The following is a 23162-nucleotide window of genomic DNA, read 5'->3' as shown; positions in this document are numbered from 1 at the left end:
TGGCTGCTGTCCTTGGGTGCGAAGACCCGAGACAGCCTAGAGATGTCAGGACAGGCTGAATCAGAAGCCTGGCACGGGTTTTCTTGGAACTCGACGGGCTGATTTTAAAGCTATCAATGACAGCGCTTGCAATTCTGCAAAAACTCCAGAGAGGGGGACAGCTCTGTGCTGGCTCGGGGGGTGAAGCCGGCACTCAGGCCCAGCGGGCGCGGGACCACGACGCGGTGAGTCGGACCCTCTCCACCCAGCAGGGGCCTGGAGTCCCTGGTAGCCTCCAACCCACGGCTCTGACAAACCCGAAGCAGCCCGCATCTCGCCACATGCCAAAACCCATCCTGAGTGTACAAGAGCTGCGTGGAGAAGCAGCCCCTCACAGCCTTTGGGGGAGACACAGGACACAGGCAAGGGAGGGGAGGAACTCTTGGCAAGACTCGCCCAGGAGCCCCGGGCAGGGGGAGGGAAGGTGGTCCCACCACTGCTGGAGTGCGTTGTGTGTTGCTGTGGGAAGATACTGGTGGCTGGTAGTAAACGTATATTTGAAAGGCAGAGGGAGAGAGAGAGAGAGAGAGAGAGAGGGAAGGGAGGGAGAGAGAGAGAGAAAGAAGGAGGGAGAGAGAGAGAAGGAGGGAGAGAGAGAGAGAAGAAGAAGGAGGAGGAGGAGGAGGGAGAGAGAGAAGGAGGGAGAGAGAGAGATCTTCCATCTGCTGGTTCACTCCCCAAGTGGCTGGGACAGCTGGGACTGGGCCAGGCTAAAGCCAGGAGCTCCCGGCTCTCCCAGGGGGCACAGGGGCCCAGGGACTCGGGCGCCCCCTGCTGCTCCCCAGGTGCATTAGCAGGGAGCAGGAGCGGAAGCAGCCGATGGACTCCGAGCGGCGCGGCGAGCCAGGAGGCCCGAGTTGCAGGCTGAGCTTACCCTGCAGTGCCCGGCGCCAGCCCCTAGGCTGGGTACTTCATAAAGAAGAGCAGTTCCTTTGGTCCGTGTTGTAGGGCCTGGGGAGCTGACACAGCGTGGTCCTAAGCCATGCCTGGCCAGGGTGTCCCCTGGCTACGTCATGGCCTGGATTGGGAAGGGAACCGGCCCGGGCAGCAGGGGGCGAGCACTCGGGGCACCCTTGCCGGCTGCCGGCCCAGCTTCTCGGGGCGGCTGTTTGGAGCGGGGCGTACGATGCCACTTGAGACGCCTGCGTGCCTTCCCAGAGTGCCTGGGTTTCAGGCCCAGCGTGGCCCCTGGGTTCAGCTTCCTGCTGCCCTGCTGCCGCCACACACCCTGCGAACAGTGATGGTTCAAGTACCTGGGCCCCGCCCCCCGCATGGGGGACCCAGATGGGGCTCCTGGCTCCCGGCTTCGTCCTGGTTTAGCCCTGGCTGTTGTGGCCATCTGGAGGAGTGAGCCAGAGGATGGAAGACCCCTCTCTCTCTGTGTCTATCTCCTCCTTCTCTCTCGGCCGCTCTGCCTTTCAAATAAATAAATATTTAATAAAAGAGAGAGTAGGCCGGCGCCGTGGCTCAATAGGCTAATCCTCCACCTTGCGGCGCCGGCACACCGGGTTCTAGTCCCGGTCGGGGCGCCGGATTCTGTCCCGGTTGCCCCTCTTCCAGGCCAGCTCTCTGCTATGGCCAGGGAGTGCAGTGGAGGATGGCCCAGGTGCTTGGGCCCTGCACCCCATGGGAGACCAGGAAAAGCACCTGGATCCTGGCTCCTGCCATCGGATCAGCGCGGTGCGCCGGCTGCAGCGGCGGCCATTGGAGGGTGAACCAACGGCAAAGGAAGACCTTTCTCTCTCTGTCTCTCTCTCACTGTCCACTCTGCCTGTCAAAACAAAAACAAAAAAACAAAAAAAAAAAAAAAAAAAAAAGAGAGAGAGCAAAAACCCCTTTACATAATACACCAACAGAAAAAGAAGCAAAAACATGTGAAAAGATGATTTTTGGAACAGGAAACCCCTGTGCCCAATAAAACTTACAGAGATGCTCAGGGTCAGTGGTTGAAGACACCAGTGCTCACCCCGAGGCTGGCGGCGGGGATGGAAACCCAGCCGGCTGCTTTGGTGGAAGGCGGAGGCGCCCGCCACTCTGCCGCCACCTGCTGGCCAAGGCTGGCAGCCAGCTCCCTGAGCCCGCTGCAAACACTGCGGGTCATTTACATGTCCCCAACAGGACACTGGGTCAATGCATGTGGACATGTTCGTATAAATGGAGCATTACACCCCAGAAAAAACGAACGACTAAACTGAAACCCAAGCTCCCAGTGCAGGGTAGGGATGGGAGCTGCTGAGCCCGCGTGGGCCCAGGGTAGGAGGCAGGACCTCCGTGGGGGAGCTAGGAGCCAGGGGGTGTGGGCTGAGAATGAGGAAGGTTTTCTTCCTCTTCCTCTCCTCTTTCTCCCCCCTCCCTTCTTCTTTATTCAAAAGACAGAGAGGGAGGGAGAGGGAGAGTGCTTCTGTCCACTGACTCAACCCCCAAATGCCCACAACTGCTAGGCCTGGGCCAGGCTGAAGCCAGGAGCCAAGAGCTCCACCCAGGTCTCCTCCCAGGGTCGCAGGGCCCCAAGTGCTTCAGCCTCCCAGGGTGGGCCTTAGTGGGAAGCAGAGTAGTGGGGACTTGAACCAGGCACCCTGATACAGGACGCAGGCGCCCCCTGGCGACGGCATCCTGGCTGTGCGGAGCGCCCGCCCTGGGGAAGGGTTTCCCACAACCTCGGGGAGAGTCCGCCCTGCAGGGTACGAGCTCCCCGGCAGGGGGCGCATGTGAGCCGGGACTTGCAGAGGCTTCGCGGGCTGTGGATCAGAAGAACAAGGGCCAGGGTGGGAGCGAGTGCCTTAGGCCCGTTCTCAGCACGACCCGAGGCCCTGGGGTTCTGCGATTCGGTGATTGGCAGATGTGGTCAGCAGCCTGGGGGCTCTCTGAGCTCCCAGGGGGGTGGGGGGAGGGGCAGCCACGCCAGGGCCGCCGCCCACTGATTAAAGAGGCAGCCCAGGCCACCGCACGGCCAGGCCACCACACGGATGGGTCTCGGAGCGCGCGCAGCCAGAGCCATGCGGGAGAAGCCATGGGCTGTGGGGCCACGCTGATGCGAATTCCCGCAGACCACGAAGCGATCAAGGGCGGCAGCAAGTCCGAGTGCGCGTGGGCGTGCGCGTGCACGTGTGTGCGGGCTGGGGGGGCGGTGCAGGGACGCCCGGGAACGATCCAAGGGATGGCAACGTCCTGCATATTTTTTTAAAGACTTACTTATTATCATCATTTTTTTTTTTTGACAGGCAGAGTGGACAGTGAGAGAGAGAGACAGAGAGAAAGGTCTTCCTTTGCCGTTGGTTCACCCTCCAATGGCCGCCGCGGCCTGCGCGCTGCGGGCTGGTGTGCCGCGCTGATCCGAAGGCAGGAGCCAGGTGCTTCTCCTGGTCTCCCATGGGGTGCAGGGCCCAAGTACTTGGGCCATCCTCCACTGCCTTCCCGGGCCACAGCAGAGAGCTGGCCTGGAAGAGGGGCAACTGGGACAGAATCCGGCGCCCCGACCGGGACTAGAACCCGGTGTGACGGTGCCGCAAGGCAGAGGATTAGCCTAGTGAGCCGCGGTGCTGGCCTTAAAGATTTACTTATTATTTGGGGGACCGGCGCTGTGGCAGAGTAGGTCAAGCCTCCACCTGCGGCGCCGGCCTCCCATATGGACAACCAGGGCTGGACCAGACCAAAGCCAGTAGCCAGGACCTTCATCCTGGTCTCCCACATGGGTGCAGTGGCCCAAGCACCTGGGCCATCCTCCACTGCTTTCCCAGGCCACAGCAGAGAGTGGAGCAGCTGGGACTCAAACCGGCGCCCATATGGGATGCTGACGTCACAGGTGGTAGCTTAACCCGCTACGCCACAGCACCATCTCCACTGTTCCGTATCTTGGTTGTGGGCGTTTCATGGGGCCCAGTATTCAAATGGTGATGATTCATTGTGCACAGGCCATAGCTCCACACTTGGAAAAGAAATTGAAGGGCTGAATCCTGGACCAGCGTCCGGGCTGCTGCTTCCTGGCCTCAGTTTCCCCACATGTGTTGCTGCAGGAGACCTAGGCTCACCCCTGGGCACTGGCTCCAGTGTGGCACCCCGGGCAGGCGAGTGAGCCCCCATTAGCGCTTCAGTTTCTGCATCTGTAACATGGGCTCAGGAGCCCCCCCCCACCCCGCCCGCCGTGGTGCTCAGAGCGATGTTTGCCACACTGGAAGCGCACCAGAGCACTGAGCCCTGCAGCCACGTCACTGCCGTCATCCCAGCTGCCTCCCTCCCCGTCCTGCCCGCGGTGGCCGGTCCACACAGGCCCAGGTGCACCTGCAGATCCGGAACATCCGGCGGAAGCAGTCCCGGGTGCTGTGTTGCCCTCAGGGCAGGTTGTACGTCCTGGGGGAGTTTCCTTATCGCCCGTGTCTGGTATCATGGTGGCACCAAGCCCAGAGCTGGGCATGCACGCGGCATGGGACTGATGGGTTCTGAATGAGGGACGGCGTCGGTGGCTTTGGGTCAGGGACACGTGTTGCTTGGGCTTCCTGGAGCAGGGGGACAGTTGGAGCTTCTGTCTACAGCCGTGAGGGGTTGGGCAGGCTGGCAGAGGAGGCGCGGATGTCGGGGGAGTGAGAGGAGGGGGAAGGCGGCGGCCACATCCACGGGACCATTTTCAATGTAGAGAAAGGCTGCAGACGGTGGAAGAGCTCACCCGTCTGTGTCCGTGCTGACGCCTGTTCCGCGGCCACGGGCGCCTGCCCGAGCCGAGGCGTGTTCCGGCGCAGCCATCGCAGCCACACGGCGGGCGGCTCGGCCACTTTTTCTGTTCCGTCTGCAGTTCAGGACGCCGCTTTGCATTCACCACATGTCTCTCTCTCTAAAAAAAGATGTATTTATTTGAAAGGCAGAGTTACAGAGAGAGAGAGAGAGAGAGAGATCTTCTATCTGCTGGTTTGCTCCCCAAATGGTTGTAACAGCCAAGGCTGAAGCCAGGAGCCAAGGACTCCACCCAGGTCTCCCACGTGGGCGCGGGGGCCCAAACATTTGTCCTCTCCCCCCCCCGCCCCGGGGGCTGGAAAGGTGCTGGGGGTGGGAGCAGCAGCCATGAACCCCGCACTTGGAGCCAGCTGGGAGGTCCCGCGCTTCCCTAATCTCCCTGGAGCACCCTCGTGACAAGGGGAGCACTCACTCTCCATCCCCACCCCTGGGCTGGAGGACTCCGGCTCTGCCCCTCCCCCTCCAAGCAGCAGCTGGGCTGCAGATGACCCAGGAGCCGCCTGGCTTCTCAGACCCTCAGTTTCTGCACCCACAAAATGGGCCGTGGTGCCTGGCCTTGGGGCGCAAGTCCCCGGGGCTGGCCCGTGTAGGGAGTTGCCTGCTGCTTCCCTTCTCCGTCAGCTGACCCCGCCTCACCTCCCTCCCCTACATTTTCCATCCTCCTCCCCAGGGACTCCTACAGAGGCCCTTGCTCGGGGAGCCCCCCGCTCTGAGTCCTGGCTAAAGCAGGGCTCCTGCTAGAGCGCCCTCTTCTGGACACCGGCTGCAATGCCGGCCCGCAGGCCCCAGCTCTCTGGGGGTAACTGCTCTCCGCAGATCCCTTGGGCTCCATCACTTCCTGTCTGGGTTGACGGACACCTGTAATGAGGCCGACTCTTTCCTTCCACGAGGAGTGTGAGCCCCAGGGAGGGGCTGGGCCCCTTGCGCTTTGGCCTCACCACCAGCGCTTGGCACTGTGCCTGGCATACAGAAGGCACTCATTACGTGCTCAGAAATGGGGTCAACTGTATGCTTGGAAGCCTCAGGTCCTTAGAGGGCAACTTCTGGCGCTGCCCCTCGGGCCCCCATGTCTCCTGCGGGAGCCCCGGGACAGGGCGCCTGTGTGTGTGTGTGGGAGGGGTGGCCAGGGCCCGGCCCGGCACCTGCGGTGCCCCCAGCTGCTCCGCCAGACCGCATGCCCCGCCTTCTGCAAACGGCCGTGGGACAGCGGCTTGGCTAAGTTCTGCTTCCGCTTCCTCCTGCCTCGCGTCTCACCGCCGCCGTCGCCGTTGCTGCTCGGCCGGTGCCTCCCAGGCTCTCCACAGCTCCGGTGCCTGCAGGAGCCCCCACCGGCCCTCAGCTGTCTCTGCTGCCGCCCCCCAGGCCCCGGACAGGATGCAGGCCATCAAGTGTGTGGTGGTGGGCGATGGGTAGGTACCTGGCCTGCCTCCTACAGCCCCCGTTGGGCCACCCTGAGACCCTCCCGCCCTGGGGCACGCTGGGGGAGCCCCTGCCCTGCCGACGCGGGCATCGCTGGGTGACAGCCATCGGGAGTTGCTTCCTTCTTTTCCCAGGGCCCAGAGGGAGCCCCCTAGGGTGGGCCGGGGAGAGAGAAGCTGAACTCAGCCCTCCCCACCGCACCCCGGAAGCCGCCTGGGTGGAGGGTACAGGATGGCAGGTGGGGGTGTCTGCGGCTCCTCCCTGCCCCCCTGAGCTGGGGGCAGGTCTCCTGGGGGTGGTGGGCCTCAGTCCTCACCCCTAGGGGGTGCAGGTCAGAGGGGAGGAAGCAAAACGTTGGCGGTGACCTGGGCTGGAGGCACTGGCGGGGCGTGCTGTGTGGCCTCGGGCGGTTCACTGCACCTCTCTGAAGCTCACGTTTGGTGATCGGAGGGAGGCCTCTGCCCCCAGGGTTGCTGGGGGCTGGCCTGCATGGCAGGCTGGACTGAGGGCCCCTGTCGGTTGTCAGAACTCCGTGGCCCCGGTGGGCCTCAATGTCCCCATCTGTGAGATGGGTGGTCAGTCGCCAGCCCTTGGCCCCACCCTCAGGCAGGTCTTGGGTTCCCTGTCAATCTGTCCCAGCCGCCTGGAGCTGGGCGGGGCCTCTGTCCAGCTCTCCCCTCTGCAGAGCGGCAGCTGGAGGCCTTGGAGACGAGGGTCTTCTCTGACCTGGATTGCAGCCGCCCCGGCCCAGGTTCTGCCCCGCCCGTGGCTCGGGCTGCCTCTGGTGCATCTGGTGCACGGCCAGGTCATGTCAGCCCGCCTGTCCTGCTCACTTCTGCTTTGGGTCTGAGGCGACAGGGGGAGGGCAGAAGTCAAGGGGAAACTTTCAGCCATTCGGAGTTACCTTGGTGGCCCTGGGGACGGCGGAGGTGGCAGGGGGGATGGGGCCAGCAGCCCGCGCAAGGAACGGGAAGTGACAAACCAAGCAGGCAGGGGAAAGCCCGTGGCCGCCCCTTTGGCCTCTGGGCCTTGCGCTCAGCTGCTGTGCCCCTGCCCGCAGCCCCGCAGGCTAAGGGGGAGACAGTGTGATAACGAGGCTCACCATCTATTTACCCCCTACTGTATACCGGGCACCAGACTTAGTCAACTTCCCCTAGCTTGGTCTCTCGCCAGCTCTAATGTTTAGGCTCATTTGACGGGGGAAACTTGAAGCTCAGAGAAGTTCCGTATTCTGCCCGGGACCGCCCAGCATTTGAACGCAGGCGTCTCTGGGTCCCAAACCTGCGGGCCCCTTCACCGCAAGGCTGCAGGAGGTGTGGGGAGGGGCCCCCGGCTCTCCCAGCAGTCGGTGGCGGCCATGGGCATCGTCTGTTTCACGTCTCAGCACGCTGCCTGGAAGATGGACACATCCCTGTCCCCGCTGTGGGGAAACAGGCAGAGGGCGCTGACCGAAGGTCGTGCCACTGGGTAGGGGGTGGAGCTGGGATTTGGAGCACAAGGTGAGGGCCCAGCCCCCCGGCCCCCTCTGCTCTGCCCGGCCTGTCCCGTGTCACCTGCGCCCGGGGAAGCTTCTGTTACGAACGCGGATTCACGGCTCTGCCGGGCGTGGGTCAGGCACCCGGGGGACGGGACCCCGAAGTCGGCACTTTCCCACACCCCCGGGGACTTCTACAGACTCAGGGTGCAGAAAAGCCACATGGGACACCTGGGAGCGGGAGACCCCGGCCCGGAGGCGTGGCCGGCTGCACTGGGTCTCCCCAGGGGCCGCCGGTGACCACGCCCCCTCACCTTCCATCTTGCAGAGCCGTGGGGAAGACTTGCCTTCTCATCAGCTACACCACCAACGCCTTCCCGGGAGAGTACATCCCCACCGTGTGAGTGCGGGGCGGGCTGCCCGGAGCTGGGGGAGGGGGCAGCTTGGGGGCGGGGGGCAGGGCCAGCCCGCCCCCTGCCGGCACTTCCGGGGTGGGGGCAGTTAGGGTCCCAGTCTACCAGCCACCCAGGGAGGCTTCTAGAACGGAGAGGGAAAGTCAGGGGGGAGAGCTGGCTTTGAACTTGCGCCTCTAGGGAGAGGGAGAGGGAGATGGAGAGGACTGGGCGGGGGAGCAGCAGGTCGGGGAGGGAGAGCGGAGGAACCCAGAGGACCCAGACACCAAGGGACAGGGGTGCCAGGGTGTCCGCAGTGCCCTCTGTGCCCCCCGCCCTCCAGGCCCCGGCCTCTGGTTGGCTGTGCGGGCAGGGCTGCACCTGAGGAGTGGGGAGTGGGAGGGGGTCAGACTCAGAGGGAAGCCTTGCCTGACGGACACCTCCCAGCCCCTGAGCACGGCGTTCAAGGCCTTTGTGGTCTGCTCCAGCCTCCGTGGTTGCCCCAGCCCCTGCAGCTCAGTGCACATTCCTCGAGGCTGTTGCTCCAGCTGCTCCCCCTGCTACAGGGCTCTCCTTCCCACATCCAAGTGTCTAAAGCCTCCAGGCCCAGCTCCGGTGCCCCCTCCTCCAGGAAGCCTTCCTGTTGTAGCCCGAAGGGGTCGCTCACTCCCTAGAGTGACTTTGATCTCTCCCAGGACACCCCCCAACAGACTTGAGTCCAGGCCCATCGGATGTTCATTTGGTGATGGTAATGGGGCTCCCTTTTAGGACCAGGGGAAGGGAGGACAGGGCCAGGGCCAAGAGGCCCCACCCACCCCGTGATGTCGGGGGTCCCCGTCAGCCTCAGACTCCACTCCCAGCACAACAGCCCTGGCCTCTTGGTCCGCGGCAGGTGGCCTGGGCTCCCTCCCGGGGACGGTGGCTCAGCTGCCTCAGCCGGGCCCAGCTGGGAGGAAGCAGGCAGCCAACAGCGAGCAGAGAAACCGGGCAGGGAGCCTGGGAAGCCAGCTTCCGCCCCAGCTGAGATGTGTGGCCAGGGAGCGCCCCCCCCATCTGTGCTCATCTGTAACCCAGATATGTGGACTCCTGCCGGTTCCCCACGAGTCCCTGCCAAGTGCTGAGAGCCGGCGGGCTCCACACCTGAGCGGGAGGGAGGCAGGTGCAGAACTGGGGTAGGCCGTTGTCACCAGGCGCGTGCTGTCACCCCGCCTGTGCCCGGAGTCTCCGGGCGCTGGCTCGAGACCCCATCCTCACTCTGCCTGTCCTGGCTGGGGTGGGAGCCCCGCTTGCTCAAGTCCCTTGCACCAAACACTTCCTGTCTTTGAGTCTCAGGTGCCCTTTCTGTAAGAGGTGGGGGCTGGGCTGGGCGATCCCGAGTTCCTTGCCCAGGCACTGCCCCGGGCCGAGGCCAGGGTCAGTTCCGGTCAGCAGTGCGGAGGCCCCCGGTCTCTGGTAGCCGTTAATGGCTTAGTGGTTTTCCTGGGCAATCTCTGAGCGGCGGCAGAACGGACAAGGGCCCCCTTGTTTGAGAAGGCGGGGCCACAGCGCCCACTGGGTCTGGTGGCTGGGGGGGTGCCACCTACGCCCTCGCCCAGGCACAGGGCTGGGGCGGGGCTCTGATGTTCTCGTCTTGAAATTCCGCGTGATCTTGGGACAAGATCCCTGCTTTTCTGTTCTGCAGTGGGTCTTGCATTCCTCCCTTCTTGCACAGTTGCCGTGGCCTGCACAAGCCCCCGGATCTGGGGGCTGCTGCCACAGCCAATGCCTGTGCGGGGACCGGTCCCTTGATGTTGGAGGTGGGAGAGGGGGAGAGGACGGGCTGGGGACAGCAGGCAGCTCCTGCCCTTGTGGGGCTGGGGGAGAGAGGAGGCATGAGCTGCCTGCTGCACAAAATCAGATAAGCCGGAGCCCAGCTCTGCTTGGGGCCAGCGGTTGGGGCTTAACTGCTGGGGGGCGGACCTGAACCTACGGCCCTGGGAGCCCGCACCTTCCCCAGCCCAGCAGGCTGCGCTTCTGGCCAGCCAATCAGGCACCGGGACCCGTGAGGCTGCCCCCTGATTGGCTCTTGCTGGCCCCCTCCACCCCTCCTCCCTCCAGCCCTGCACACTCAGCTCTTCATCGGGTTAGAGACGCTGTAGCCAGCTTGGGAGCGCAGAGGAAACGCGATTTACCCACCCCACCCCGCGGCCCTGGCGTTGATGGCCTGCAGATCTCCGTCCCAGACCCGTGGTTGGAGCCTGGGGCCCGGGTTCACAGACGGAGAGACAGAGGCTGCCCTGGGGGCGGGGATGCATCCTGTGATGGGAGGAGGTCTCCCCCTCCACCTTATCCTTATCCCCCTGATCAAAGGGAACTTAGCTGAGCTCTCAGATGCTAACGCGAGCGCCACACCTTGGCCCGGATCTGTCTGATTGCTCCCCTTCCCTAAGACCCAGCACCTCTCCCATCCTGGCTCAGAAGCCTTGAACCCCCACCCCCGCCGCACCCCCAGGCTCCCCAGGCTCCTGCCTCCCTGCCCCCCCCTCACGCCCACAGCCCCAGCCCAGCCTCTGCGTCTCCATTCCTGATCCACAGAACCCTGCCCCTCCCCATCACTGGGTCCCAAAGCGCCCTGCCCCACCTGGCTGTCCCTGTGGGGGTGGCCACTGTCACACCTGTTTCTAGAGCAGAGCTGAGCGCATCGCAGGTGCCAGCGATGACCGGCCCACGCGGGCAGGCCCTGGGCAGGTGCAGCAATGCGCAGGACACACGATGTCCACGCCGCGCCAGCGGAGGGTACCTCGTTGTCACCTCCCCTCATCACGCTCTCCATGCGCTGGCAAACCAGGCAGGAATTCCCACAGGCAGGACGGCGTCCAGCCTGCCTGGCCGGCTGGCCCGGGGCCCCGCCGTGCTTGCCTGCCTGGCTTCCTGGCCGCCTGGCCTCCTGCCACAGGGAGGATCCTCTCTGATCCGGGCTGGCCCTCCTGCCCCGCCGTGACACTCCCTGCCACCCTTGGGTCTCAAAGGGCCGCTCCCCGCTGGTCTCCAGCTTCCCCTCGGCTGGGAGGGGCCTGGGTCCTTCAGGGCAAGTCTCATCTCCGCCCCGATCCTGTCCCAGGCCCTGCCTGGCTGCCAGAGCCCTGAGCCCAACCTCAGGCCACCCTTGTCCCCGTCTCCAGCCACACGGGGCCCCTGGTGTCAGGATGCGCCATCCTTTCTCCTCGGGGGCCTGGCGGGGTCCTCACCGCTGGGAGAAGTGGCCCCGCTGACCACACAGCCTGCCCTGTCTGGGCGGCAGGGTGCAGCTCCCACTGTGCCCCCACCGACCTGACTGTGCGCCTCGGGAAAGGGGGCGAGGTGGTGGGTGGGGCGAGGCTCCTTTGGTCCTGGCAGCCTGAGCTCCCCTAAGGAATGGAGACCCCCAGGAGGCCCCGCCATGGGTGCCCCCTGCGCCGGCAGCTGGTCCTGGGTGGGGTGGGCGGGACTTTTGGGGACATGGAAATTGAGATTTCTCTGCTTCTCAGTGTGTCCCAGAGGGGCGGCTAGGGTGTTCTCTGTGTGTGCGAGTCCCCCTAAAGGCCGAGAGAGGGAGGGAGGGAGAGAGAGAGAGAGAGAGATGCATGTTCTTGCAGTGAATACAGCGAGGTTCAGAGAGGCTGGTTGCCTGCCCAAGGTCACACAGCAGGACGCGGCTTCCCAGGAACCCTGTCCCTCCCCGCCCTGGGTGGCTCCTGTGCTCACCCCCTGACCGCTGTCACCACGGAGCAGGGCTGGGATTCCGGGTCCTCTGCCTGGGAGCCGGCAGCCCCTGGACGGGTGGCTCAGCCTTTGGGCCCCCCGTGCTGTAAGGCACCTGTGTCTCGGGTCACTTCAACACCAAAGGCCCCTCCTGGGTGCTGCTGCAGTCCCAGCTCTCTGCTGCCGGGGCCCTGAGCACCATAGGAGACCCGGCTCCGCTCCAGAACTTCAGGCGGTGCCACCCCAAGGTTGACCCAAACCCAAAGCCGAAAGTGACACAGGTGCGTCTTTTCCCGGCATGCCCAGTGCTATCTCCCAGGGCAGCGCCTTCCTCCCCAGGCCCCTCCTGGTGCTTACACAGTGGCACTCACCCAGCGCTGGCCTGGGGGGCTGGGCTAGGCCTCCACCTGCTGGGGCCAGGAGGGGCTTCCTGGAGGAGGTGAGGTTGAGCTGGGGCCGGAGGGATGAGTAAGAGGTTGGCCCTGGGGGGAAGAGGAGGCAGGGAGGAAGGCCAGCGGGCAGCGAGGGCATGATGGCAGGAGCTTTCCAGGCAGGAGGGAGGAGGCAGTTTGAGGAACTGAGAGAGGCCTGGGAACTCTCTCCAGGAAGTACCAAGTATGAAAAAAAAGGGGTCAGGCCACCAGCTTGTGTGGGGGAGGGGCCGGGGATTTCCCAGGAGAAGTTGTCTTTCTGCTGCCTCCCAGTGAGGGCTTCTTGGAGGAGGTGGCATCCGAGGGGGCAGTGAACAGTGGTTTAATTGCCTTCCGCCTGCATTCACGGGTGTGGAGATGAAGCGGTGGGAGCCCCGCCCACTCGGAGCCCGCGCCTCAGGGTGGGGGTGGGGGAGGGACACTTCACATGTTTGCCCCTGGTCAAGGTGAAACAGTCCCCCAAAGCTGGGAACAAAGGGCTGTCTGTGTCTAGGGGACAGGGGAGTTCCCCATCCCCCCAGGAGGAGTTAGCTGGGCAGGGTTTTGAAGCCTGAATAGGAGTCTGGGTGAAGACGGGCAGGAAGGCGCAGGGGGCAGTGATGGCCAGTGGCTGGCGGCCAGGGCTGGGGAGGGGAGCTGGCGGAGGCCGGTGGAAGCGTGTGGACAGCCAAGGGGCCAGGCGCCGTGGGCAGGGCGCGGCTGGGATGTGCAGGGAGGCAGGGGGCGTGGGCTTGGGTGCTATGGCGGGGGGAAGAGGAGGAGGCGGAGGTCTTAGAGGTCTCAGTGGCCAGCTGGGGGGTTGAGGAGCAGGGCCTGGGGCCTCAGGGCGGGGGGGGGGGCGTGCCTGCAGGCACAGCAGTGGCTCGGCCGCTCAGGGCTGTGTGGCCACGGGAAGGCCCTCGCCCTCTCTGATGCCAGGTTCACCGTCCAGAGCAGGAGGCCCCAGCACCTGCGTCTCGGGGAACGTCAGCGAGGACTGTAGCAGGCTCGGGCCCCGGGCGTCCCCCGCACTGGCACGCTGCCTGACGCCAGGAAATCCGGAAGCCGCGCGGGTGCCGGCAGGGGCGCTGGTGCCAGTGTCACAGGGCCCACTTGGAGGTGCCGGCCCCGGGCTGACGGCTGTCCCCCCGTGCTCTGGGGTGGGCTGCCAGGCCCCCAGACGGCCCTCTGCCCACGGCTCAACACCTGTGTCCTGCTGCTCTGGGGAGGCCTGGGCGGGGTCGCTGCGCCCTCCCTGGTCCCCAGCACTGCACCCTCGGCCGGCTGCTCTTCCTCCCTGTCCCGGGTGACAACATGGGCGTGGCCTTGGGGGGACAGTACGCAGCCTTCTCAGGACAGTTAGGGGCCGATGAATGACCCCTTTTGTCACCTAGGATTAATCCCTGTTTGATAGAACGGTCAGCCCCGAAAGAACGAGGACCACCCCAGTGCCTCGCGCTGTGTGACTTGGGGCCGGTCACAGCCCCTCTCTGGGTCTCGGCCTCTGAATGGGACAGCGCGGGGCTGACCTTGCCGTCTGTCTTGCCCCTCCCTGCAGGTTTGACAACTACTCAGCCAATGTGATGGTGGACAGCAAGCCCGTGAACCTGGGGCTGTGGGATACAGCTGGCCAGGAGGACTACGACCGCCTGCGGCCGCTCTCCTACCCCCAGACGGTGTGCGGCCCCCACCTCCTCGCATGCCCGGCCTCCGCGCTCTGTCCCTTCTGCTTGGGATGCCCTTCCAGCCAGCCTGGCCTCCTGCAGGCCCCACCGGAGGAGTTGGCCTTGTCCCTCCCAGGCAGAGCCAGGGAACCCCGCTCGTGTCCCCCCCAGCTCTGTGACCACAGCCCACTCTTCCCGGCCTCGGCCTCAGGGGCTCCGGCGTCACGGGGCCCTCATGTCCCCTGGGCTGCTCCAGTGGCTGCTGGGGGCGGGGGAGAGGCTGGGGAGACACCTGTGGGTGCCCCCTCACGAGCCCCCTTGCCCGCTCTGTCCCCAGGATGTCTTCCTCATCTGCTTCTCCCTTGTCAGCCCAGCCTCCTATGAGAACGTCCGTGCCAAGGTGAGGGCCGCAGAGCGATGGTCTGGCGGGGACCCGGGACGGGAGGCGGGGATCCCAGGGCTGGTGTGGGGGCTCAGGGGGCCCCGTGACTGGACGTCTCCGAGGGCGGCTGGGCCGGGAACTTGGCCAGCTGCCTCCTCTAACCCTGTCTCTCTCCTCCCCTTGCACCTGCATCCTCCAACCACGCACCCCCTCCTCGCGCCTCTCCTTCCCATCTTCTCCCCAACCGCTGTCTCCGGGGTCCGCACGGCGCCACCCAGTGGTACCCCGAGGTGCGGCACCACTGCCCCAGCACGCCCATCATCCTGGTGGGCACCAAGCTGGACCTGCGGGACGACAAGGACACGATCGAGAAGCTGAAGGAGAAGAAGCTGGCGCCCATCACCTACCCGCAGGGGCTGGCGCTGGCCAAGGAGATCGGTAGGGGCTCAGGCTTGGGGCTGGAGTGGGGCGCGGGGGCTCAGCCTCGCCCCGGGCCAGGCTCCGGCGGTCAGCCCCAGGCTGTGCCATACCTCTGCTCCATGACCGTGTGCCCACTGCCGAGACCCTCTGCTCCTGTGTTTCCTGGCTCAGAGAGCAGGCGATGGTGACAGTGCCTACCTCGGCAGGAGGACTGAGCCCATACACACGAGGTGCCTGGCGGGCAGTGCACGGTGGTGGTTAGTGGCCGTGGCACTGGAAGACAAGGGCAGAGAGAGGCAGGGATGGCATAGGCTGTTCTGGGGTTGCGTGGAGCCAAGGCAAGCTTGGGTTTTTCTGGGAAGGCTCCCTGGAGGAGGTGTCGCTGTCTGAGATTGGAAAGGTGACGCACGGCGTCTGCCCTACCCCCACCCCACCTCCCCCTTTTCAGCCCAGCTGCTCCTGCCCGCAGATGGCAGAGGGGAAGTGACATCCCAGGTCACACAGCGAGTAGGTGGCTGCTCTGTGGTTTGGAGGAGGGGCAGCGAATTACTGCAGGGGTGGGGGAGGGGTGGGGCGCTCCTCAGAGTGGCTCCCGCTGCGCCAGGGAGGTGACCACTGTGGGGCCGGCCTCTCCTGTGGTGCCTGGAGCCCGGGGCCACCTGGGCCCCTGGGCACTGCGCCCTCAGCCTCCCCACAGGGTCCCCCAGGGCTCCCCACCCCCACCCCTCCCTGCCTGGGCCCCATCGTGGCCTCAGGCCGGAACTGGCAGGGCCTCGATCCCTTCACAGGAAGAGAAACCGCAGTGCCGCCCGCCTTCCCCGTGACCGGCCTGGGACGCGGCCATCTTTCCAGCCCCCCCCAACCCCGACGCCCCAACCCTGGGTCCCCTGCCCCGTCCTAGGCCCCGCGGGGGCTGGGGGGTGCGGCCCCACCTTTCCTCCTTCCTGGCCAGCCTGTGTGTGTCCCAGACGGCGGCTCTCAGCCTGGGCCTTGCTGGCTGTGTGACCCTGGGGTAGTGGTTTGCCCTCACTGGGCCTCCGTCTCCCCTCACGGGGACAGGACTTGGGGGTGCTTCTCTCCTGGAGCTGGCCCTGGGTGGGGCAGGGCAGGGCTATGGCCATGCTGTGACCTGGGCACCTTGGGCCTGGGGGAGGGCGGGGCCCTGCAGGACTAACCAGGAGGCAGCGGCTGCCTCTGTCCCCTCCCCCGGGGCTCCCCAGCCCCGGGATGACGAATTCTGGGGGCGGCTCTGCTCCCTGCTGCTGATCATGGCTGAATATGGCTGTTCCTGGGAGCTGGGCAGAAGGTTCTCCTACTCCATTCCTGCAGCAGTGACGCGGCGGGGGGGACTGTTAGCACCCCCACTTTACTGGAAAGGGCGGGGAAGGCGCTGGCTTCCGGCCGCACACCTAGGAGGTGGCAGGGTGCACATCCCAGCCCTGGGGACCAAACACTGGGGCCGCCCGGTGGAGGGGGGCCATCGCCCATCAAGAGTCCTGGAGACGGAGACTGAGGCCGGGCGGGTGGTGGTGGCCGGTGACCCAGCACGGGCACAGGTCACAGGCAGAGCCGTGGGCAGCCAGGCCCCCAGCTCAGGACCCTGGTGTTGGCCCAGCTGAGCCAGGCCGGGCAAGCAGTGGGGGTGGATGTGAGGGAAGAGGCAGCTGCTGGTGGGTGTGGGAGGCGCGGAACTGCTACAGGCCCCTACAGGAACACGTGGCCAAGTGCCGGTGGCCCCTCTAAGCCTGGGGGGTGATGACAAGGGGACCTGAGGGCTGGCTGTCCTTGCCAGACAGGAGTCCGGGGTGGGGGGGGCACCGGCTCCCTCCAGTGTGAGACTTGGACGAGCGGCCCCACCCTTTCTTTCTCCCCAGCCCAGGCCTGGGGATGGGGGCTCCCCCTTGTCATCCCAACTCCCCCCTCCTAGCTGTGTGCATCTGGACATAGAGCTGGTGCCGACCCTGCTCTGTCCCCTGTGCCTGTGGGCTTCTCTGGGGGGCAAAGTTCCCCTCCCCTGCTCTCCCCTCCCCTCTTGTTCTCCCCTCCCCTCTTGTTCTCCCCTCCCCGCCCCTCCCCTGCACTCCCCTGCTCTCCCCTCCCCGCCCCGCCCCTCCCCTCCGCTTCCTCTGGGTCCTCTGCAGAGGCTTTGTGCTTCCTCACTTCGGGGAACTGTTGAGCTACAGCGGGCGGGGAAGTCACACAGGCTCCTTCCAGAAGGCCGTGGAGCACTGCCCTGCCCTGCCCGCGGTCGGCCCCGGGCTCCAGCCCTGCGCAGTCGTGAGAGCGATGCCATGTGTGGAGGAGCCCCCGCCCTCCAACTCCTGCCCCTCAGGTGGAGGGGAAGTGTGCTGTGAGGGCTTGGGTAATGTCCTCTGACGGCCTCGATTTCCTCATCTGTACAATGGGCGTGCTGGCTCTGCTCACCGCCCCTCCTGCCGGGGAAGACAGACGTGGGGCAGGAGTTGATCTGCACTGCACAGAGCCAGGGGCAGGATCGGGGTGGGGACTCCCACAGCGTGTGTGTGTGTGGGGGTGCTGAGCAGGGTGTGGTCAGATCAGATTGGTCCACAGAGCGTGTGGCCTTCCTCTGATTGGTCGGTGACGAGTACCAGCTTGTATCTTTCTGGGAGAGTGGGCTGGGGTCTGTCCGGGTCTGGGGCAGGGGCCTGCTTTGTTAGATCAGAGCCTATGAGCTCCCGCACAGCCCTGGGTGTGGGGGCTGGCACCGGGGTCCTAACCCCGGGGGCATCTGAACCTTTGGTGTTCAGGGCCTTGGCCCTGGGCTGCCCCTGGCTGAACGCCTGGGCCACTCTTCCCAGAGCAGCTGAGGCTGGGCGGAGAGACTGGGGCAGGGTCCCCATCGGAGGCGAGTGGAGGAGCCCCAGAAACACAGCCCTGCTCTGGGGGCCTGCGCCTCTCCCGCTGAATCCAGGCTCCCGATTTCAGACGTGGGGAGACTGAGACGCAGGCCGCTCCGTTCCTTGCTCAGGGTGACACAGCTCCCAGGAGACCCTGTGGGGACTGGAACCCCGACGGCAGCCCCCACAGTCCTAGGGGTGGTGTGGCGGGGGATCTGCCCAGAGCCCCACCCCCAACCTACGCTTCCGCCCCCAGACTCGGTGAAATACCTGGAGTGCTCAGCCCTCACCCAGAGGGGCCTCAAAACCGTCTTCGACGAGGCCATCCGGGCCGTGCTGTGCCCCCAGCCCACACGGCAGCAGAAGCGCCCCTGCAGCATCCTGTAGGGTAAGACCCCCACCCTGCGCCTGCGCCCTGCCCCCCTCCCAACACCTGGCAGGCTCAGGTGGCTGCGCATCCCAGCGGGCACAGCCGAGGGCCAGTATTGAGTGAGCCTCAGTTTCCCCAGCTTTCTTGTCCCCTGCCGGAGCCAGGGGTCAGCAGTGTCCTGTCGCCTGGCCCCCCAGTCCTGCAGGGGACGGTAGGGAGGACAGGAGGACAGTCAGGAACCCCATGGGCCCCAGGCGTGGTTGGGGGGGGGGCCATGAGAGGGGGCGGTGGGTGTGGTTGCAGGGGGAGGAGCAGCGAGCCTGCACTTTGCACACAGGCCCCGGGGCTGCAGGGCGCTGTGGGTTTTGCCCGCCCCCTGCTTCTCAGCGCCTGCCGTCTCCCTTCCAGACTGCGCCCAGCCCCGCCCCAGCTGGTCCTGACCCTCCCAGGGCCCCCAGCGAAGCCTGGCCCTGCCGTCCGCTCCTCGGGCGTCTTAGCAGATGGCTGCAGAGCTTGGCCGACCTGACCGTCCTCTCTCGCCAGACGCTCCCTGGGGCTCTGCGTCCCCGTCCCGCCGTGCTCCCTCCTTCCCAGGGGCCGGAGGGAGCCCCAGGCCTGCGCAGCCGCCCCCCGTGTCACTGCGGTCAGAGCCAGCTGCCACACAGGGCAGCACCTGCGCACTTCCGCCATTCCCAACGCCTGGACACCTGGGGCCCTGGCTGCTGGCCTCCACTTGTCCCCTCGAGGGACCAGGCACTTGCTGTCCCCTGCGCGGTCCGCTCTGATGCCAATGAGCTCCCTCGCCTGGCCTTTCTCTACCGAGCGAAAGCGAGTGTCTCCCAAGCCTGCTGCCCCCGTCTTAGTTCTCCCTGTTTTTGGACAACACAAGGCAAATCGAGTTCTCCCAGCCCCCAGAGGTGTCGCCCACCAACCCCACGTGTTGGGAGTCGGGCTTCAGCGGACCTCTGCCCTCGCCCCCGACGACCCCCAGCGGCCTGCGCCTGTGAGAGTCTTCAGCGTTCACGCCCTCCCAGGCAGGACTTTGGCTAGTACCAAATTCAAGCTGCTTAAGCAGAAAATAAACTTAGGGATTAGAGTTTGGAAACGTGGTTTCAGGTGCGGCTTGATCCAGGGGACTCCGTGGACGTCATCAGGGTTGGTTTTCCCAGTGTCTCTCGCCTCTGTCTCCTGCCGGCTGTGGCAAGCGGCTCGCAAGGTTTCGCCCCTCCTGGTCCAAGTTCAGGCACAGAGAGCGAGCGGCTGTTCCAGGCAAAGTTCTGATGGAGGTTTACTCCGATTGGCCCAGCTTAGGTCTTAGACCTTCCTCCCACCAACTGTGTCTGTCTCGGGGAGGCCATGTTCTGATTGGACCCCGCGCCAGACCGCTTCCTCAGCCAGGGTGGCAGTAAGCCCAGGCAAACCACAGGTGCTGGGTGGCGGCCGAGAGGGGGTTCAGGCAGCCAGGACCCAGCCCCCGCTGCCACCGAGGGCCACGGGAGAGCGTCTGTCCCAGCAGGTGCAGGGCAGCAGGGCTGGCGCCAGCAGGCCCCAAGCGGAGGGCAGGTGCTAGAAGGAGAGGCGGGGCCTGCTGGGGTGAGCTCCGCCTCCGCGTTAGCCCACGGCTGCTCTGCCCTCCGCACACTGCGTCCATTCATCCCCCACACACTCGGGTTTGCGGCCACCTCCTCTGAGCCGGGAGCTGCCCCCCGTGTGTGGGGGGTGCCCCAGCCCGGTGGCACCAGGCGGCAGCCGTATGAGTGACAACGGACACCTTGCTCTGGGACGAATGAAAAGGAAACCACCTAATTTGTTTGGTCACTGCTAGCGGGCAGCATTTGTCACCGAGGCCTTGGGACTCCTGGCCCAGTGCTCCTCCCATCACACGGTTGTGCCCAGCAGCCCCTGGGTATCAGATGAGCCACTCCCGTTTGCTCTGCAGATGGGCAGAGGAGGCGCGGCCCCTCGGACAGGAAAAGGGAGACCGTGAGGGAAGTCAGTGAGCCCCTGCTTGGAAACAGGAAAAACCACTGGGTGCAGGCAGGCGCTGACCATCGGCGAACGCTGGCCCTGTCCCACGACAATGGCTCCCGGGCGCCCGCCTAGCACTAGGGGCTGCAGGCGTCAGACTTGGCATGGCCTGGCGAGCGGGGACCCTGCACCTGCAGCCGGCTCAACCTGGCTGTCCCCTGCAGAGCCCCGGCCCCGTCACTCATCCTTTCGCCCCGCTGGTCACTGGTCCTGGTGCCCCAGGCCCACTGCGGTTCCCTGACCTGGGCCTGGGGCAGTGGCCAGCTCTCCTCTCAGCCCCTCCCGCGCCGCCTCCACCGGGCAGCCCCGGGGAACCTGCCCTCTTTTGCCATCAAAATTGTGCCACCCAGGAGGCTCGGACGAAGGGACTTCAGAAAGTGCGGAAAATGGAGTGAGAAGACGAGAAACCTGTGCAGATGAGGGCATCTTCAAAACTCAAAGTTCGGAGGGGCCGGCGCTGTGGCACAGCAGGTGCAGCCGCCGCCTGTGACGCCTGCGTCCCATACGGGCGCCAGTTCGGATCCCGGCTGCACCACTTCCTATCCAGCTCCCTGCTATGGCCTGGGAAAGCAGCGGAGGATAGCCCAAGTCCTTAGGCCCCTGCGCCCACATGGGAGACAGGGTGCCTGAGAGACGGCGGGGGTGGGGGGGAGTCAGCATGGGCCTGCTCCCGGGAACTCGATCCCCTGCGAGCCCTGCCTGTCTCTCCGGCTCTCCAGCACGCGCCTCAGCCTTGCGCACCGACCCCGGACACTCAGACTCAACCTCCCAGTGCCATTCTCGGCGCCTGTTCGCCTGGTGCTTTTCCTATGCAACTCGGCGGTGCCCCAGCCCCCCCACGGTCCCACGCCCAGAGGCAGACCGCGGCCTGTGGCTCCCGTGCAGGTGCCCACACGGCATGGCGTGGCGGAGCCCACGGGACTGGGCCGTGAGTCCCCTGGAGGTGGGCTGGGGGTGTTTGCTGGATGCCAATGCGGGCGCCTCGTCTGGCTCTTGCCTTTGGCCAAGGAGTAGCCAGAGCGGCTTCGTGAAACCCAAGTCAGGGGCGGGGCTTGGTGCAGCTGTCCAGGCGCCCATGTTGGAGGGCCTGGGTTCGAGTCCTGGCTCCATGGCCAGCTCCAGCCTCCTGGAAAGCTCCCTGGAGGCGGCAGGTGATGAAGTACCGGGGTTCCTGCCACCCCCAAGGAGACCGGATTGGGTTTCGGGCTCCTGGCTTCAGCCTGGGCCAGATCCAGCTGTTGCAGGCATTTGGGGGGGGGGCGAACTAGTGGGTGGGAGAACTCCCCCCCCCCGCCTCTCAACAGTCGATGGAATTTACCCCCCATACAAGGAGACGGAAGCACTCCCTTGCAACCGAATCCAGCGGCTTCAGGATGCGACGAAGCCCCAGCTTACCCACAAGGCCCTGCGAGCCGCCGCCAGGGCCCCCGCGGAGCTCAGCTTGCGCCCTGGCAGAGCGCCAGCCACCAGGGCCGCTTCTAGCAGCTGCTTTGCCCCCAAACCCTTCCTGCCGCAGGGCCTTTGCTCAAGCTGTTTCCCCCCACTCCAACACGTTCTGTCTCCAGCTCCCTCCACGATGGCCCTCTCTCTAGTCCCACAATCCCACACGGCAGGCACTCCCCTCCCCTCCCCCGAGGAGTTGCCTGGGTGGCTCTGGATGCCAACACAGCTTGTCCGTGTCCTTGGGAACTGCTGTGGTGTCAGCGGCTGACGTGATTTCATAGGCGACACCGCAGCCCTGCACAGCAGGTGTTGAAGGGGAGGGATGGAGGCTCAGAGAGGGTGAGACACATACCCGAGGTCACACAGCTGATCAGTGCCAGAGTGGAGCTGCAGCCCCCACAGGAGCTGGTGGAGCAGGGGGCAGGCCCCGGGGGTGGGCTTGGCGCCCTTGTTTGGGAAGACAGATCTCTTGGATCCCGCTGTCCCTAGCTGGGGCCCCGCCCTGCAGCGTGTCCACTCTGGACTGGGTGCCATGGCCGAGAGGAGGGAGGACCAGGCTCTAGATCACTGGTCTGCTAGCAGAGGCATAGTCGTGTGCCTTGGGGAGCCCTCCAGTCTGAGGGGACACGTAGACCTAGTTTTGGGGAGGCCACAGTCTGAGGGGGGAGGCACAGCCCCTTCCTCCCTCTGGGGAAGACAGGCAGGCCCCCCTCCCACCTGGGACACCAGGCAGCTGTGACAGCCTGAGAAGCCAGGCCAGGCCTGAGAGCAGGTGCCCGCCGCAGGACGCCAGCTTCCGGATCCCGTCGTCCCCTGCTCCCCAGAGCACACGGTGCAAAGTTGCACTTCCTCTCTGCCCTGCCACGCCTGGGGGGAGGGGCCTAGCAGGCGCCCCCACCGCAGTGGGGAGCCCCCTGGTGGAGGGTGGGGGTTTGCCTCGGGGAGGCCTCCCAGCCCGCAGCTCATCCTCCAGGGACCGGCGTCCCTGTGCCCGCACAGCCTCCAGCATCCTCTCCACATTCAACAGGCACGGATGCGCCGGTGTGCCAGGCCGGTGCCAGGCCAGTGCCAGGCCTGGGGGCGCCAGGGAGCCCGTGCGGAGCCTGCCTTGAGAACTGAGCCAGGCAAAGCAGGCAGGCGAGGCCTCCTGAGTCTTTTCACACAAACGTAGTTTTCAAAGGGCCGGGAGTGGGGGGCGGAGAAGAGAAATCCTCCATCGCAGGTTCTCTCCCCCAAATGGCTGCAATGGCTGGGGCTGAAGCCAGGAGCCTGGGACTCCATCCGGGCCTCCCACATGGATGCAGGGGCCCACGCATCTGGGCCGGCTGCGGCTGCCCCCAGGTGCGCATCAGCAGGGAGCTGGATCAGAAGCGGAGCAGCCCGGGCTGGAAGCAGCAGGCACTCTGACGTGGGATGCAGGCGCTCCAAGCACCAAGCAGTCTGGATGTGTTCAGATTGGAGCTGAGCAGGGGGCTCTGGGAGGTTTAGGGACAGTGTCTACGAATTCTGGGCAAGGAGGGCTCCCAGGAGGAGGTCCCTGCAAGAGACCCCCTCCTGCACATGAGGATGGGGTGAGTGAGGACGGCACCTGCATTGGGGTACAGTGTGTGCACCAGCCCCAGGGAGCCCCCATGCTCCTCAGCCCCCTGTCCCCACCTGGCCTCACTGCCTCTGCCCTTGTCCCGTACGTGGCCATCCGGGCAGCCACAGAATGGTGACAGGTGACAGGGTCACCTCCCCAACTCCTCCCCAGCCTCCGGGCCTCCCTCCCACCCCATGGGACTACGCCTGTGTCCTGTGACTGTTGGCTGCCTCTCT

The 23162-nt window shown here is 65.5% G+C and overlaps 1 protein-coding gene across 1 annotated transcript; it reads left to right on the top strand.

Annotated features, from left to right (window-relative positions):
- The first annotated feature begins 6009 nt into the window (after nucleotides 1-6009).
- Nucleotides 6010-18978, top strand: RAC2 (Rac family small GTPase 2). Its single transcript, XM_002723538.6, has 7 exons — nucleotides 6010-6173; nucleotides 7986-8057; nucleotides 13738-13855; nucleotides 14181-14243; nucleotides 14504-14663; nucleotides 17760-17891; nucleotides 18282-18978. Exons 1-6 carry the CDS (start codon nucleotides 6139-6141, stop codon nucleotides 17888-17890), a joined length of 579 nt encoding a protein of 192 aa, XP_002723584.1. The 5' UTR covers nucleotides 6010-6138; the 3' UTR covers nucleotide 17891; nucleotides 18282-18978.
- Nucleotides 18979-23162: the final 4184 nt, after the last annotated feature.

The sequence above is a fragment of the Oryctolagus cuniculus genome, chromosome 11, assembly GCF_051225735.1.
Source record: "Oryctolagus cuniculus isolate XC-2025 breed Fujian yellow rabbit chromosome 11, ASM5122573v1, whole genome shotgun sequence".
Classification (NCBI taxonomy): Eukaryota; Metazoa; Chordata; class Mammalia; order Lagomorpha; family Leporidae; genus Oryctolagus; species Oryctolagus cuniculus.
Note: the sequence above shows the minus strand (reverse complement) of the source record. Positions and strands in the feature narration are given on the sequence as shown.